Source organism: Mustela putorius, unplaced genomic scaffold, assembly GCF_011764305.1.
Source record: "Mustela putorius furo isolate JIRA1106 unplaced genomic scaffold, ASM1176430v1.1 tig00000460_pilon_pilon_pilon, whole genome shotgun sequence".
Classification (NCBI taxonomy): domain Eukaryota; kingdom Metazoa; phylum Chordata; class Mammalia; order Carnivora; family Mustelidae; genus Mustela; species Mustela putorius.
In genome coordinates this window covers 21,324,339-21,340,793 of record NW_025421389.1, presented here as the reverse complement: position 1 = coordinate 21,340,793, position 16,455 = coordinate 21,324,339, and the positions used below count along the sequence as shown (strand labels likewise).

General features: G+C 52.7%; 1 protein-coding gene across 3 annotated transcripts; it reads left to right on the top strand.

Moving 5' to 3' along the window:
- The first annotated feature begins 756 nt into the window (after positions 1-756).
- IL10RA (interleukin 10 receptor subunit alpha) lies at positions 757-13,073 on the top strand. Of its 3 annotated transcripts, none has more exons than XM_045080480.1 (7): positions 757-930; positions 2,954-3,068; positions 3,634-3,818; positions 4,713-4,882; positions 5,508-5,658; positions 7,014-7,135; positions 10,367-13,073. In XM_045080480.1, the coding sequence occupies exons 1-7, from the start codon at positions 864-866 to the stop codon at positions 11,273-11,275; spliced, it is 1,719 nt and encodes a 572-aa protein (XP_044936415.1). In that variant the 5' UTR covers positions 757-863; the 3' UTR covers positions 11,276-13,073. The 3 variants fall into 3 exon arrangements, with proteins under 3 accessions (XP_044936415.1, XP_004749989.1, XP_004749987.1); XM_004749932.3 differs by having other exon boundaries at positions 2,948-3,068; positions 4,713-4,864; XM_004749930.3 differs by having other exon boundaries at positions 2,948-3,068.
- The last annotated feature ends 3,382 nt before the right edge of the window (positions 13,074-16,455 follow it).

Genomic DNA, 16,455 nt, shown 5'->3' with positions numbered 1-16,455 from the left:
GGAGTGAAATCTCCAATGAGTCAAGTGATACCGAAGAAGCGTGAGTAACCAACCGATGCTGGGCTACCAGGTTTTCTAAGAATGCTTTTACCCAGCGGGGGGGGGGGGGGGCGGGCACAAACAAACAAACAAAACAAACTCTAAACGTAAGATTTCAGGCAAGCAAGGGAAACCAAAAGGAGCTGAGGGAGATTGTGGGCACCCTCCAAAACTATTCAGTCAGGGAGGGGACTGCCTATTCTACCGTTGGTTTGGCTCAGAGCCCTACACCAGGTATTAGGGCAACACCAAGAGTCACACGTGGGTCCTAGCAATGTTCCTGAGCGGCTGGGACAATCTCCTTCCCCAACTCGAGCAAGCGGCCGTCTTTGGCCACAGCTCCAATTCCAACCCTATTCGTCCGGCAAAATCAGCTCTGACACCCTCACCCCACCTTCTGCATGACAGCCGGCCCTTCCGCGCAGCGCAGACCTCTTTGACTAGATCGGGGTGGGGGGGGGGCCGGGGCGGGGCTTGGAAACCGGGAGAGAAGCGCTGATTAGAGCCCCGCCCCAGGCCCGGGTCAGCTGGGTGTTCTCCCCCCGCCCCCACCACTGCACCGCAGCCCCTGCATCCTCCCCATCCCGGGAGGTGGCCAGCGCTCCGCGGTGGGAACCCGGCCCCGACCGGCAACCGGACGCTCAGCCTGGAGAGCGAGGCGTTCCGGGGCCCCGCCCCTCTGACGTCAGCCTCGTGGGGCGTAGGCGGGACTGCCGGCAAGTCCCAGCTTTCAGAGGCAGAGCCGCGGAGCGGCGGCTGGAGGCGGGCAGCCTGGGTCCTGCTCCGGCTTCGACTCAGGCCCCGGAGGATGCGGCGTGCCCAGGATGCTGCCGCACCTGGTAGTGCTGCTGGCGGTGCTTCTCAGCCTGTGCCTCGGCTCCTGCGCGCACGGTAAGGATCGCGGCCAGCACGGCGGGGCTGGGTGCGCGTCCACACCCCACTCCGGCTCTGCGTCGCCCCTACGTTAAAGTTGTGCGTTCCGCGGAGAACCCCGTCTGGCTGTCCCTTCGGAGAGCGGGGAGGGGGTCCGTTGTCTATCAGAAGCTCCCCGGTTCCCTCAAGCCTGAGTCTCAGGCTCCCCAATGTGGAAGTGGAAGAGCAAGAAATTGGTGGGGCGGGAGTTGGATAGAGAAGTTCAGTGACACCCACCCACGCGCCCCCAGTTTATCTTCCATCCATCTCCAAGCGAGTCAGAAACTTAGTCCTGGCCTTTTGTTGTTGTAGTAGTTCAACTGGTAAGAATGCTTTCCCCTCTGGGGAATGACTTTGATCCCCCAACTGACTCCATCTTTCCCTAGCCCTCCACTTAATCTATTTCTTTCCTACACCATCCCCTCTCATCCCAGGTCTTGCCCCCTACTATCACCTGTTGCTCCATCCAATCGATCATCCCTGCTCCTTCTTTAGCCCCAGATGTACTCCCACTGCCACCTGCCTCCTCCTCCCTCCTCCTCCCCCTTAGCTCAGTCTTCCAACCCTGGCAGCTCTCCTGGAAAGTTTCTGCAAGGAAGAAGAGTAAGCCTGGAGAGGCAATGCTGGGGCAGGGAGGCGGAGGCACGGAGAGCGGCGCCAGGGAGAACAGGGATTGAAACTGTGTCTACACCAAAATACAAAGTAAAACCTGCAGTCAGCCATTCACATGATCGAGAGCTGAGTCGGCAATATGCAGCCCCAACACCGCAAAGTCCCGGTGCATTTCTCACTTTCCATCTAACGTTTTGAAATTGAAACACAGCCTTAAGGATCAAAGATACTTTAAGAAAGAAAGCAAGGGACAGGGGAGATGTACTTTCTAAGTGTGAATGATAATTCTAGAAGAAGCTGTTACTAGAGAGATGGTGAGAAGTTAGAGAACAAAGGAAGCCTGAGAGAGAGGCTGGCAGATCAAGAGATATGAAGGGATGGAGGAAAGAAGAGTAACAGACTGGCTAATGGCCTTGGCCTACCTCATTGCACTTGATTGGCAAGACTCTTAGAGTAGGTGTATTTATTACATTCTTACAAATGAGAGGTTCAGTGAGGTTAAGTAATTTGCCCAAGTCACACTAGCAGATGTTAGAGGCTCCTGAAGTTGGGGTGCCCCATGGTGAATAGGGGGCCGGGGCGGGGGCAGGAGATGGAGTTAGACAGTGGTATTTAGTATCTTACCACAGAGCCAAGGGTGCTGACTCTGTGTGGAAATATGATCAGCACAGTCTAGAATCAGACCTGCTTCATTCTGTCTGTCCTCACTCAGCCTATAGCACTTCTAGATAAAGGGGAATGGAGCAAGCATTCAGCTTGGGGTTGCCCAAGACATCTGTGAAGAGAAACAGGCAGATGCCAACAAGCAGGATATCTGTGTATCCCCAAGAACTCCAGAGAGGAGGCCCTAGGCTGGAGCCAGGGCTGCGGTCAGGGTGGCGACCAAGGCTGGGGATGGGGGCCAGCCTTGGGATGAGGCTGGAGCAACCACAGGGACTAGCTCATCTGAGATGAGACTCATAGTAGACAGACATACCTCAGCCCATGCCTTCTCTCTGGAGATACATCAGACTCAGCTTGGCTCTTCTTAGCCACCACCTCTGCTTCTGATCACAGACAGCGATCTATGGATACAACACTAGCTCTGCAATCAGACACATGTGGATTCACCCTGCCCCTTATTAGCTCCACTGGCCTTGGGCAACTCACTCAAGCTTTTTGAGCCTCCATTTCTTCTCCGGTAAAGCTGGGGTCATAACTGCCTATCTTGTAGGGCTGGTTGTGAGAATTAACTGAAATAACATCTATAAAGTACTTAGTAGAGAGCCCAGAGTAAAGTAGTCAATAAATGGAAGCTGGTAGTATGATGGCCACCATCACCATCGTCATTGTCATCGCTGGGGGTAGGCTCTGCAAGCTCTGATACTGACACTTTTCTCGCCAGGGACAGAACTGCCTAGGCCGCCATCTGTGTGGTTTGAAGCAGAATTTTTCTCCCATGTCCTCCACTGGACTCCCATCCCGAAACCGTCAAACAGCACCTACTATGAAGTAGAACTTCTGAGGTATGGAAAGGGGAGGATGGAGAAAGGAGGGAGGTGGGTGCGGGGGGACGCACCCATCCCCTTCCACTTCCCTAGCATGGGAAGACATATCTGTCTCGTTATTGAAGTGACACCAGGAAGGATCCTGGCATATATCTATCGGTTGACAAGGACTGATGTATGTGTTGAGCAGTGTGCTGAGAGCTCTGGCATAAGAAAGCAAAAGTATTTCTTTTACCCTCAAGTTTTTCCCATTTGATGGAAAAAATAGGAATTGCATCCATAATATAATTGGAAAACAAGGAAACCCTAAGGGACTGCAAATGTAATTGGGAGAAAGCCTGAAAAATCAGGCTGTACTGCAGTGGGTAGGAGGTCTTCCTGGAGGAGTTGGGAGATGTTAGATATTCCAGTCTAAGAGAAGTTGGTACGAGGTCCCAGAACCAAGAGAGATCCTCTTGCAGATGCCCAGGACCAGAGAAAATACTTCATGGGAGCTCACTCCCTGGGCCCCTTGCTTTCCTCTTAAAAGAGGTAGGTGTGAACACAACTTTCTCTACCAGTGCCCTGCCTCGTCTCTCCCCAGGTACGGGCAAGAACTCTGGAAGTCCATCCCCAGCTGTAGCCAGACCCAAGTGTCGTTTTGTGACCTCACTATGGTGACCCTGGACCTGTACCACAACAATGGCTACCGAGCCAAAGTCCGCACAGTGGATGGAAACCAGTACTCCAACTGGACCTACACCAACACCCGCTTCTCTGTGGATGAAGGTGCTTTTCCTCCCATGCACCTAGAAGATGGCTTTGGGGGTTCCTTCCTGCCAGAAACTCTGATCTAGAATGTGGCTCTGTTCCCGTAGCTCACCATCCAGCCAGGCTTCCCGGCCAAGGACCTAGTTTGCCCAAATGACTAGTCAGGACTTTTGAGAAGATTTAGATGAAAATAGCCAAGTGGTTCAAGATTTAAAAGGAACTGGAGTTGTTTATCCTACAGAAGAGAAGTCTTGGGGTGAATTGGAGGAGCTGAGTCACAAAGGCCAGACCTGTATACTTACAGGGTTCTGGAAGAGGAAGTGAATCCCTAAGCACTCAGCACAAGGCAGAAAACAGGACAGAACTGGATCCAGTCCTCAGTCCCTTAAGGCCGAACTCCCAGGAATCAGGTTGGGAGGCTTTGAAGCAGGGAGACGTTACTAAAGAAGGTTTGGGGGTCTCTCTCAGCAGACATAAGAGAAAAGGGTTAGCCCTAGACTTGATGGGATTTTTCCATTTTACAAATTGGAATTGACCATGTTCTATATGTGTGTGTGGAGAGCCCGCTCTGCAAAATTCAGAGTCACAAGCAATGGTTTTCAAGGTCTTTGGCTCCCAAGCGCCTGCCCACAGGCCAGTGCCAGCTGGCTACAGAAACATTACCTAAGGAATGTGTTTCAAAATCAATGTATCCAGGGCCCAGCTTCAAAAATTCAAGTTCACTATGTCTTGAATGGACCCAGGGCATCTATATTTATAAGGTTCTCCCCAGGGAGTCCTTATGTGCTGCCAGGCTGGAAAATGGTGGCCCAGGTTTTACGGTCGGTAAAGCCTGACTCTAGAGGCCAGGCATGGGTGGGACACCCCGGCCCTCCCCAGCTTGCAGGCCTCATCATTTTGCTTCCCCACCAGTGACTCTGACGGTTGGCAGTGTGAAGCTAGAGGTGCACAACAGTGTCATCCTCGGGAAGATCCAGCCCCCCAGGCCTAGGACAGCCCCTGCGGACGACACCTATGAAAGCATCTTCCCACACTTCCGCGAATATGAGATTCAGATCCGCAAGGTGCCGGGGAACTATACGGTACAGGCCTCCCTAGGGCCACAGGATAGCTGTATTTGTAATGCAGTGGACTCCCTGGGTCTCCCTGTCACCGGGGCTGGCAGCACCTTTTGTGCACCCCTGGGGAACTTGGCTGGCAGAGTAGGGAGGGAAGGCATGGGGCGGGGGGGTGGGGATGCTGAGATGACCTCAGCTCTTGCATAGGCAGCAGGGAAAACATTGCCCATGAGAATCAGGCACCACACGACATTTAATAGCTATTATTCCTGATACCCTCACAGGTGGATATTTTATTCCATTTTATAAATGGGGAAATGAGGTGCCAAGAGTTTACATAATTGCCACGGACACCCCCCCTAAGTAGGGGATCTGGAATCTGCCAGAATCATCCTCTTCCCACCATCTGATTCCAGCCCCTTCTAGGAAGGTCCTTGGCATCTATGAAATGGTCCTTTTCTCTTTTGGTACAAACTCAGTCATGTTAATCAGAGATCCTGAGCTGTGTTGATAAGAGCGGGTTGGTCATTTCAGGGAAAGGACACTGAAGGGGGTGTCCTGGAGCATCTCTGACAGATCCCTTGCTCTCAGCTACCATGGCCCATGAATCAAGGGTATTTTGTTTTTTGCTATGTTGTTTTTGTTTCAGTTCACAGAGGTGAAGGTGAAACATGAAAACTTCAGCTTCTTACCTCCTGGAGAACTGGGAGAGTTCTGTGTCAAGGTGAAGCCATCTCTGAGCTCCCGACTGAACAAGGGACTATGGTCCAAGGAGGAGTGCATCGTGCTCACCCGGCAGTGTGAGTCTCTGGTTGGGGCTGCTCTCTGGGGCAGGGAGGGGAGGCAGAAAGGGCCTCAAATGATCTTAAAAGCATCAGTTGAGGGCCACCCATGCCAGGGGCAATCTCCTGCACAACCTATGAGAAAGCGCCTACAGTCCCCATTTCAGAGATGTGAGAACTGAGGCTCCATGGGTCCAAACAACTTTCTAGAGCATGGCAGCAGAGCCAGGTCTCCTGATTCTGCTGGAGATGGTGTGCTTCCCAAGAACCCCCCACCCCCACCCTCATGTCCAGACCTGCTCTGTCAGCTGTAGTAGTTCCTGTTTGTCACATCCCTCTGCTGTCCTTTCTTGAGGCTGGGCACAGATAGCCTTCTCCTTATCCCCCCTAATCACTGGAACTGAGCTGACCCCTGCCAGAGGTGCTAAAGCCAGGCTCTCCACAGGTGCTGTGACAGGGGAGGGGGAGGGACAGGGGAGGGGAGAGGACCTGGGGTGTGAAAGCCATGGTCCTGTCCCTGAAGATCTTACAGTCTGGCTGGGGAGACAGGGCATGCCCAGAGGAAGCTGTAAATAGCAACTCAAGGAAGCACATGCCTGACCAGTCATGCCAGGCCAGTGTGGGCAAGGTCCAGCAAAGACCAGAGTGACTCCCTGTATTTTTACCATGCATTTCAAGTCACAAAGAAAACTCACACAAGTTCATTGTCATTTAGCCTCACTCTCACATAAGTGGAGTTAAGGCATCATCCCTGTGTCAGGCAGCCTTAACTTTTTTAACATTCACTCACTGGTAGAAGAAAAAGTTTTGTGTCTAGGTCTGGCTTCAGATCTCATCTTTACCACTTACGTGGTAAGTGACCTTGAGTAAGTGACTTAAACTCTCTGGGTCCCAGATCCTATTCTGTATGGGGATGATAACAGTATTCACTTCCTAAGGTTGTTATAGGGATCAGGTGACATAAGTTAAGCGAGGTGATGGATGATCAGTGCTGTGTACTTCACTATTGTGTGGTAGGCACTATTACCGCTCCCATTTTATAGATGGGAAAACTGAGGCTCAGAGAGGCTGAGTCAGTGGTGGAGCTGGGATTGGAGTCAGGCCTCCGTTCTTACCTGCTGTACCATCCCGCCCCCACCCCAACCCATTCCACATGCTGTGGTGTGAACCGTGTGTGGGGCTAGAAGCACAGTGTGTCTAGGGAGGAAATCCCTTCAGAACAGAGCTTGGAAGTCCAGGCAGGGATTTCCAAGGATCCAGAAGCATCTGGTTGTGGCCTAGGAGAGATCACCTGGGCCATGGACGAGTGGCTCCTGAGAGTAGTCATGGACTCCCAGGAGCCAGGCCACAAACACATCCCTCTGGGCCTGCAGATTTCACTGCGACCAACCTCAGCATCTTCTTCACCTTCGTCCCGCTGCTGTGCGGAACCCTGGCCTACTGCCTGGCCCTCCATCTGTACGTGCGGCGCCGGAGGAAGCTGCCCACTGTCCTGGTGAGTCTCGCGGCGGCCGCAGGCCCATCCCTCCTAGCCATGTCAGGAGTCCAGCAGACAGGGAGGCTCCCTCCCAGATAATCCCTTCCCTCAGCCCTGGCAGTACAGGAGGGTCCTTGCCCCTTCAGCAAGGACCATGGGGACAGAGGGAAGGCTTAAACGCAAAGCCCAGTGCTAAGAACACTGCCTTCTAAGAGGCCCCCAACAAGGCACATACTGAGTAGTCCCAACACCCTACATGTCATTTTGTAATTATTTACTAGCAACAGGCCATGGGCCCACCCCTTTGCATTCCTACCTCTGAGGCAGGTGAGGTTATTAGCCTCATTTTGCAAGGAAGGAAACTGAGGCATGGAGCGATTATTACAGACACAGGGGCCATAGAGTCAGGAAAACTCAGGAAGAGCCCATTCTTTCCCACCCCTACCAGCTGATGAGGATTTGCGCACCAGAAGAGGAAGAACACAGGACTGGAAGTCCAGCCCTGGGCTGCTGCAAGTGGCAGAAAGCGGAGTTGGGGGTACTGCCTAGGAGCTGGGGTCGTGGAGGTGGCCAGGCTCTCCGCTCCCCTCCCAGAGCACTTCCTCTTGCCACACAGTGCCTGCAGCTGCTGCACTTGGGCTAAGCCAACCCCCAGAATTCAGCTCGCAGCATGCAGCAGCAGTTCCAAACCTCCACCTGTCCCGACTGGGACTCAAGTCGCCCCAAAGGCTGCCGCCTCATCCCTACAAGGGGCATCACTGTGAGGGCCACAGGCTCTGCTGGGAAGGACCGGCTCCATCAGGGAGGCAGGGGGCCCCAGGAAAGGCCACAGCTGGGAGGGCACTCCCCCCTCCGAGGGTTCCCAGGATTTCTAGGAAAAATAAGGAGACAAAGACCCTCTGGAATTATGTTGAGTAAGAACTCTGAGAAGTGGGAATGCGGGCCTAATTAGGGTCTTTATCCAGGCAGCAAAGACTATGTTCCTAGCTCCAGTGCCCATCCAGAGTGGTAGGATGAGGAGCCTGGGAACAGGCAGCCCCTACAGCCTTACAGGATTAAAATGTGCCTAACTGAAGTATGTAATTCATTGTCTCTTCTCTGTGCTCCCGGGAGATTCGGATCCACAGACATGGATGCACCGGGCCATGCATCAGCTTAAAAGCGCCCTGAGTCTGTTCTATATGCAAGGCCTGGAGTCGGTACATGGCCTGCCCTCAGGGAGGGATGAGAAAGCAAAGGGGTGGGGGAGGGGTGGTCCTGGCAACTGGAGCAGGGATTCCTCGCTGGGCAGCTGGAAGAGCATCTAGGATGAGATCATTGAAGTAAGCACCAAGGACAGGCCAGATGTGGTCCAGGAAGAAGCTGATTCTTTTACAGCCCAGTAGGGCAGCCAGCATGGAGTCTATTACTTCTAATGCAAGCCCGGGAAAGAGGCACAGGTACAAAATGCCAAAGGAGACCAGCCTCTGGGTGTTTGTCCCTCTGTGCCATTTGGATCACAGAAGTGAGCTCTCCTGGAGAATGTTTTCCTCCTCAAGACAAACGCAGCCCAGCTGCCTTCATCTAGCACTGGCCGTCATTGCTAACTTCATGAACAACTTCGAGTGCACAGAGTACTTTAACACTCATATGCTTATTCCCAGCCATGAGCTGTTTGGATCTGATCTTTGGCCAGACAGGGAATTCAGATCAGGACAGTGGACTACAGGTTTGCTCTTTGCAGCTGTGACCTTGTGTGAGTCATCTCATGTCTCTGAGGTTCGAATATCTCCTTAGAGATTGAAGAGTTAAATTCAGTTCACCCAATACTGACCGAGTGCTTTCTCTGCACCAGGCACTATTCTAAGCACTTGCTTAACTACAACATGAGGAGGCAGGTACTGTCACTATTTCTGTTTTATAGGTGAGGAACTAAAGCACAGACAGGGCAAATAATTCAGCCAAGGCAACACAGTTGATGCAAGACAGAGCTGGGATTTGAACCATGCAGTCTGATATCCTTAATCATCAACCTGTGTGATGTTCATAGGAACTCAACCAATAAGAGTTGCATTTGAGTCCAAACTTACAAAGGGAATGAGGATAGGTGTGTCCCAGTGAGTTAGTAAGTCAGTCAACAAACCTTATGAGAGCCAGCTTAGTTTAAGCTCCAGGAACAGAGTGGCCAACAAAACCAGACATCTCCTTTCCTCCAAGAGCTTATATTCTGCTGTGTGTGAGGGGGAAATGTAGCTAGATAGCAGGTTGTGATGGGAGACCAAAAATAAATTTTAAAAGAATTTCAGGAGCCAAGTGCTAGGAAGAAGTAAACTAGGTGAATGTTGAGCATGTCGGAGCACTGCTTTAGCCAGGATCATCAGGATGACCTCTCTGGAGAGGAACATCTGAGCTGAGACTGAACTGATAGGACAACGCAGCCAGAAAGTGCCAAAAGAAGAGTTCCTGCCACAGGGCATAGCATGTGCAAAGGCCCTGAGAGCACTGAGCTGAGGCATTCCAGAGCAGAGAGAACCCCAGTGTGGCTGAGATGGAACAGCAAGGGGGAGAGGGATTAAGTGACTTTCCCTGGGGCTCCGGGCAGGTTGTGAGGAACAGGTCCTCCCCCACTGCTAATTCTGTGCTCATTACATTGCCCCGTGTGGCAGCCACCCCATCTTTGTGCAAGTCACAACTTGGTGGGTGGAGAACTTAATTTGGTGTCTCACATCCAGCATTTTAAAAAAGGAAATGGACAAGTGAGGGTAATAGAGGAGATGGGATAGGACAGGGTAGGATAGACTAGAACAGGAGTAGAACAGAAAGAGAGTAGTAGTGTAAGTCACAGTACCCAGGTAGTAATGAGAAGTATTTTGTGAAACTGCTTTCAGTTTGTGGGTTATCTATAAACGGGCTATTATGTAACACATTTCTTATTTGGGATCCTAGAAAAAAAAAAAGTTTGAAACACACTTCTAAATCTATCTAGAGGAGTCTGGCTTGCTCTCAGGTTTGGAAAGGACTGCTGCTGGGGCTGAGAACATTCTCTGTTCCCGGGCCTGCTCCCATTCTGCTTGCCATTCCACCTGGGCTGCAAGCACACAGTCCTGAGCCAGACTGAAAATCACACTGGGAGGAAAGGTCGATTCTGAAGTGAAATAAAAAGTGCAAGTGGCTCCATGGGCCTCTCGGTTAGAGCAGAACCTTCTCAAGCCCGCCTCCTGGCCCCTGGAGTGGGTTCCCACAGGTAACCCTTGCTTCTCTCCTGTCCAGGTCTTTGAGAAGCCCCAGCCCTCCAGCTTCATCAGCCGGCTTCCCTACCCCGAGCCTCAGGACACCATCAATCCCCTGGATGAGGAGGCCTTCCCCAAAGTGTCCCCAGAACTGAAAAACTCGGAACTGCACGGCAGCACGGACAGTGGCTTTGGCAGTGGCAAGCCATCCCTGCAGAATGAAGAACCCCAGTTCCTCCTCCCTTCCTCCCACCTCCAAGATAGAGGGACCGTAGGCAAGGGGGCGATCCCAGAGCTGGAGGGCAGCAGCAGCGGCAGCAGCAGCAGCACAGACAGCGGGATCTGCTTGCAGGAGCCCAGCCTGAGTCCTGGCACTGGCCCCAGATGGGAGCGGCAGGTGGGGGACAGCAGCAAGAGCCAAGATGACAGTGGCATTGGCCTAGTCCAGAACTCTGAGGGGCAGCCTGGGGGTGGGCATGGTGGCTCCAACAATCCCCTTGGGCCTGAGGGGCCTGGAGAAGAAGACCCAGCCTCAGTGGCTTTCCGGGGCTATCTGAAGCAAACCAGATGCACAGAGGAGAAAGCAGCCAAGACAGGCTGCCTGGAGGAAGAGTCCTCCTTGACAGACAGCCTTGGCCCCAGGCTTAGGACATGCCTGGATGCCGAGGCAGGCTGGCCTCCACCAGTGCTGGCCAAGGGCTATTTGAAACAGGACCCAGGAATGACTGTCACTCCCTCAGGGACCTCAACCGGACAGTGGGACCAGCCAACTGAGCAGTGGTCCCTCCTGAGCATGACCAGCTGTGCTGACCTAGGAGCATCTGACTGGACCTTGGCCCATGATCTTGCCCATCCAGATAGTGTGGCAGCCCCAGTTGGTCTCCTGGGCAGCTTTGACTCAAACCTGGTCACCCTGCCACTGATCTCCAGCCTCCACTCCAGTGAGTGACTCAGGCTAAGGGACTGCTTTCGATTTCAGCTGAGGGCCCCTGAGGGGCAGATGCATGAGGCCAATGTGGGCACTCTTCTGCAAGCCCGGGGTGGGGGGACCAGCGCTCGCCAGGCCCAGTAGGGCTGGCTAAAGGGCCCAGGGCAGAGAGAGAGTCTCTTGCTAAACTCCTGCAGGCTGTAGGGGTGGCGCTGGCCCATGCTGCAGGAGGGCTCCAAAGACTGTGGCAGAGCCTGGAAGGGCAGGGCGGAAATCTCCCCACTCCTTGGTGCTCTTCCTGCGCTGTGACAGAGTATTTGCTGAAGGGAGTCAGTGACAGAGTATTTGCTGAAGGGAGTCATAGGGTTTTCTGGAACTGTGGGGAGATCCAAGCTGAAGTCAGTTCGGACTCAAGCCTCGCCTCCAGAACAGCCAAGGGCCAGGGCTGGAATGGTGGGCGCTTCCCTGCAGGGGTCATTTCTAGGAGGACAAAGAAGGAGCAGACCAAGTTTGATCTCTGGATGGTCTGAGCTGGTCAGCCTGGGATGATCACATGGAGAAGCTTCCCAGCTGGCAGCCCCCCCAGGCAGGGGGCTTGTCATGGAAGATCTTAGGATGTGTCCAGTGGGTCAGTCGGCCAGCCCCAATTATGGAGCCACCGGGGAGGAGGGGATGAAGCCCCCAAGGCCAAGCCACTTACTCCCTTCACCCTAATGCCGCCACCATCCTGCTGACGGTACCAGAGAAATCATGGCTCTTTGTATTGGGCAAAACTCAGCCCTTCAGGTGGTCTTGGTGTGGGCACCAGCTCGCCTGGCCCAGAGGGTCAGGGTTGGGACCTGCGCTTGCGTTTACTGCTAGCATTGAGCTACAGACCCACAGGACACAGCACTGGGCTCCGACCCCTGCTCTTTCAGCATCCAGCTGTGTAGCTTGGGCCAGCCACTTCTCAGAGGCCCTCTTAACCTCTGATAACACATGTGGAATAATGACTCAGTGTCCAGTGGGCCCTCCATGCTGGATGGTAACCAAGCTGGCGTCAGGCCTGACGTATCCAGCCTGGTGTGACCCCAGGCTGGGAGGAAGTGGACTGCAGAACCCGTATGTGCACACAACGGCTTTTTCACATGCTGGGGGTTAACAGATTTAGCAGAAGTCCACGCTAAGAGGACCACCTGGCCCTGGGCCCGTGAAGGGGACAGGTATGGGCTCTGCCTCCCCACAGTCCAGGTTGGGTTCTACCTTCAAAGCCAGTTTACAGTGCCTGGGCAAGAAAGCTTGGTGGGGAGCGAATGACAGGCCTGGGGTTTGCCTGCCCCCACAACCCGGGTCACCCCTCAGCCCTGCACTTTTCTGTGGCATTCTGAGAAGGGACACTAGCTCAGAGAATCCACCAAGACACACCCCCGACTCCCCCACCACATCATACCCGGAGGCTCTGATGTGCCCCTCTGATACCTGAACTCCCTCTCGAAACTTGAGCTGGAGGGAGAGTTCCTCAGGGTTCTCTTGAAAGGTTTATTTATTTATTTTGTTCACGTATTTATTGAAGCAGCAGCATGGTCCAGTGCAAGGATTCTGGGTATCTCAAGAACCTGGAGGTTCTTGTTCTGACTCCATGGTTTCCAGCATCTTCTCATCTGTAAACTGAAGGGCCTCAGTTTCTTTATCTGTAAAACTAGAAAGCCACACCTGATGTGTGCAATGGACACGGGTGCGGGTTCACCAAGGTGGTGGGTGTGAATGTGCCTTGCATGACAGGCTCTGTAAATCAGCCATGTATGTTTTTTACTTCAATAAATTGTCAGGACCTCAGGAATCCTGTGAAACCAGTCAACTTTCTGATGACACGGTGGCTGGTGGAAGCCTCAAATTGTTGATAACTGGGGTTGATAACGAGTTAGATGTGTCATGTCGCTTTAGCAGCAGCAAAGACTCAGCTCCAGTCAGAATGACACAGGTAGGCGTCCTCACACTAACCTGAAGTATGGAAGGGAATGAAAGTTTCTTTCTGAAGGTTGAAAAGTAAATGCAGAACATAGTGTTTTGAGTGTGGCATCTGACCTGTTGGAAAAGAGATCAGACCTGCCTGGAGCCTCACCACCTGCTCCCCTCGACGTGGAGGGGTGTCACGGGGTGCTTCTCATAAGTGCGGAAGCCATCTGCATTTGCTTCTGAGAGAAAGCCTGCTCCTTCCACGAAAAGCCACACGTGGGTTTGAGTCTCTCCCCAAGCTCAGCCTTCTGAATGAAGCACACTCAGGGCCCCAGCCAGAGTCTCCAATGCACTTTGCCCTTTGTCCCATCCTGGATCCTCAAGGAGGTGAATGGGGACACCTCACCCCTGTTCCTCTGTGTCACCTCTGACAGCACTTCTTGCCGTGTTGCGCTGAGGAGATACAGTTCTGGGAAGTGCCAATCCTGGCATTACCAGAGATCTTGGCTAATACCACACCATTTGGAAATGCTCAGACGTTTGCCATGGAGGCCTCCTGCCCTGTCCTGTTGGTAAGAGCTTTCGGGTCTCCTGGCATCGGGTGTGGCAGATGGCCTCTGGCACCAGGAAGAGGCCCATGAGGCATGTTGGATGGAGAGCAACAGAGAGGTGAATACGAAGATGGAGAGAATAAGAGGAATCAGCAACCAGTTGGGCAGGAAGAGACCAAGCGCAGAGCAGCTGGAAGAACCAAGTCCAAGGATGTGGGCTCTGCTGCAGGCCTTGCCGGCTTTCCTCGGGAAGCATGAACAGGAGTTCCCACTGGGTCTCCTGCCCAGCCCAGCCGATGCTTGTGGGGGAAACGGAGTCCTTCCTGCAGCTGGTGCTGAGACACTCATAGGCTTCTCCAGAATTGGATTCAAGACCCTCACAGAAGGCCATTTGTTCTTAAACTGAGTAAGCTCCTTCGAGGGCTTTTCCAGGCTGAGGAATGTGTGATTCTGGGTTTCTATGAGCTAACGGAACTTCCTCTTAGTAAGGAGAGGGGAAATGGACCAACGCTGACTGAAGAGGAAATTTCTATTGAACTGTGTTTTCCTGGCTTTCTAAATAGCTGTATCAAAGAGCCTGCCTTGTCTTCCCCGAAGATCTCTACCCCCACCCCAACCCCCTGGGAGGTACACAACATACCATCCCAGAATACACACAGTGGTGGGGTGAGGAGACACACCCCATGGCACACACTGCCCTGTTGGATGGGAGCTCTCACAACCCCACGTGGGGATGACAGAGACGGGCGCTGTGGGCTGTGGCCACCTGGGACAGCAAGCTGGTGGCCGTGAGAGGCAGGCTCAGGCAGTGAGGGCCAACTCTATGTAGCCCCAACCCAGAGGACACCAGGTAGTGGGAGGTGTGACTCATCCATTTCCTGTAGTGCTTGTGGGTTTCAAGGTTACTTGGAAAACACATCCACAATTTGAAATTAAATGCATATTTATTAATGATTCACAGCACCTTTCCTCACTATCAGTTTGATCTTAAATTCATCTAGCTCCCGTAAACATTCGACCCAGAGCAGGGTGGGGGGAGTAGAGCCAATAAACACCCTGACAAGGAAGGGTTGGGTTGGGTGGAATTAGTGTTTTAAAAAGTCTGTGAAGTGTGTAAACCTGGTGATTCATAGACCTGTACCCCTGGGGATAAAAATATATTATATGTTTATAAAAAATAAAAATAAAATAAATAAAATAAAAAGATAACCATGGCCAAAGCATAAGGCATGAGTCAGAAGGGACAAGGCAGAACATAGGGAGACCTGGTTGGAAGTGCGTGTAGTCAAACTTTCATTTCTTCAAGAAACATTTTAAAGCACCTACTGCATGCTGGACATGGTGCTTAGCCAGCCCTGGGTCCAGATGGAACAAAAGAGGTGCAGCTTCATGGAGGGAGCCATCTGGCTATGAAGATAAACATCAAGTAACAGACTAGCAGACACATCATTACAATCAGTGGTGAGTGCCATGAAAGGAACTCAGATGGGAAAATAAGGAACGGAGACTAGAGGCAAAGAAGCTGAAGAGGAAGTGGTCTTAGTTTGCTTGGGCTGCCATAACAAAATACCATCAACAAGAGACACTTCTCATCAGAGGCTGCAAGTCCAAGATCAAGGTGCCAGCCAATTTGGTTCTTGGTGAGGGCTCGCTTTCTGGCTTGCAGAAGGCCCTCTTCTCCTTTGTCCTCCTGGGAGAAAAAAGGGAGAGGGGAGAGGGGGAAAAGAGAGGAAGAGGAGGAGGAGAGAGAGAAAGAGCTCCAGCTAGGCAAGCACCCTGATCTCTCTTCCCCTTTTTTAAAAAAAGTATTTATTTACTTATTTGAGAGAGAGAAAGAGCACGCCCTTGAGCAGGAGACGGTGAAGGGGAAGAGAGAGAATCGCCAAGCAGATTCCCCACCTGCAAGGCTTGATCCCAGGACCCCAAGATCATGACCTGAGCTGAGACCAAGAGCTGGCCGCCCAACCAACTGAGCCACCCAGACACCCCTGTCATCATCTTCCTATAGGGACACTCATCCCATCATGGGGACCTGGCCCTCATGACCTCATCTGACCTCTAACGGCCTCCCAAAAGCCCCACCTCCTGATAATATGGACTCCTAATGTGCTTCCAGGCTTCCACATACGGATTTGGAAGGGGCACATTCATTCCACAAGGGGCTCACACAGTAATCCGATCCAATGACAATATTGAGCAGGGACAGCAGGAATGGAGACCAGGTGACAGATTCAAAAGACATTCTGCAGAGAGCGCTGGCAAGACTGAATGGCAGGCTTCAGGGAGAGAGGCACTGATCCCACTCCAGCATGGAGAGGAGGAGGAAAGTGAAATATGCATGAGGAAAGGAGACATGGAGAGAGGAGGTGGAGAATTCTGGTTCCCTATGACAAGTCACCCAAGGAAAAAGTCCTCCAGCATTGGTGAGGCAGGCTTGGCAATAGGGGAGAGCTCAGAGCTGAGGGTTCGGATATACTCCGTGTGCCCCACCAGATGGGAGAGCCCACACCTGGGTAAGGAGATGAGGACATGGATCTGGCACTGGCCACTCTCCCTGCTGCCCACCTGCAGTGAGAATACTCAGCTATTGACCTGCCTAGAGGAAAAGCAGGCTACCATCTCTGTAGAGTGACTGGAGCCATGCCTGTGCCCAGCACCCATCCAGCCAGGAGCCTCATTCATGCTGCAACCCACCAAAAATGTGCATCTGCTCCA

Bases quoted from the DNA above. Each gene is read 5' to 3' on its own strand.
- IL10RA (XM_004749930.3), top strand. From the start codon at position 864: ATGCTGCCGCACCTGGTAGTGCTGCTGGCGGTGCTTCTCAGCCTGTGC. The intron at 3,069-3,633 runs GTATGGAAAGGG...GTCTCTCCCCAG, and splicing joins TATGAAGTAGAACTTCTGAG to GTACGGGCAAGAACTCTGGA. The intron at 7,136-10,366 runs GTGAGTCTCGCG...TCTCCTGTCCAG, and splicing joins GGAAGCTGCCCACTGTCCTG to GTCTTTGAGAAGCCCCAGCC.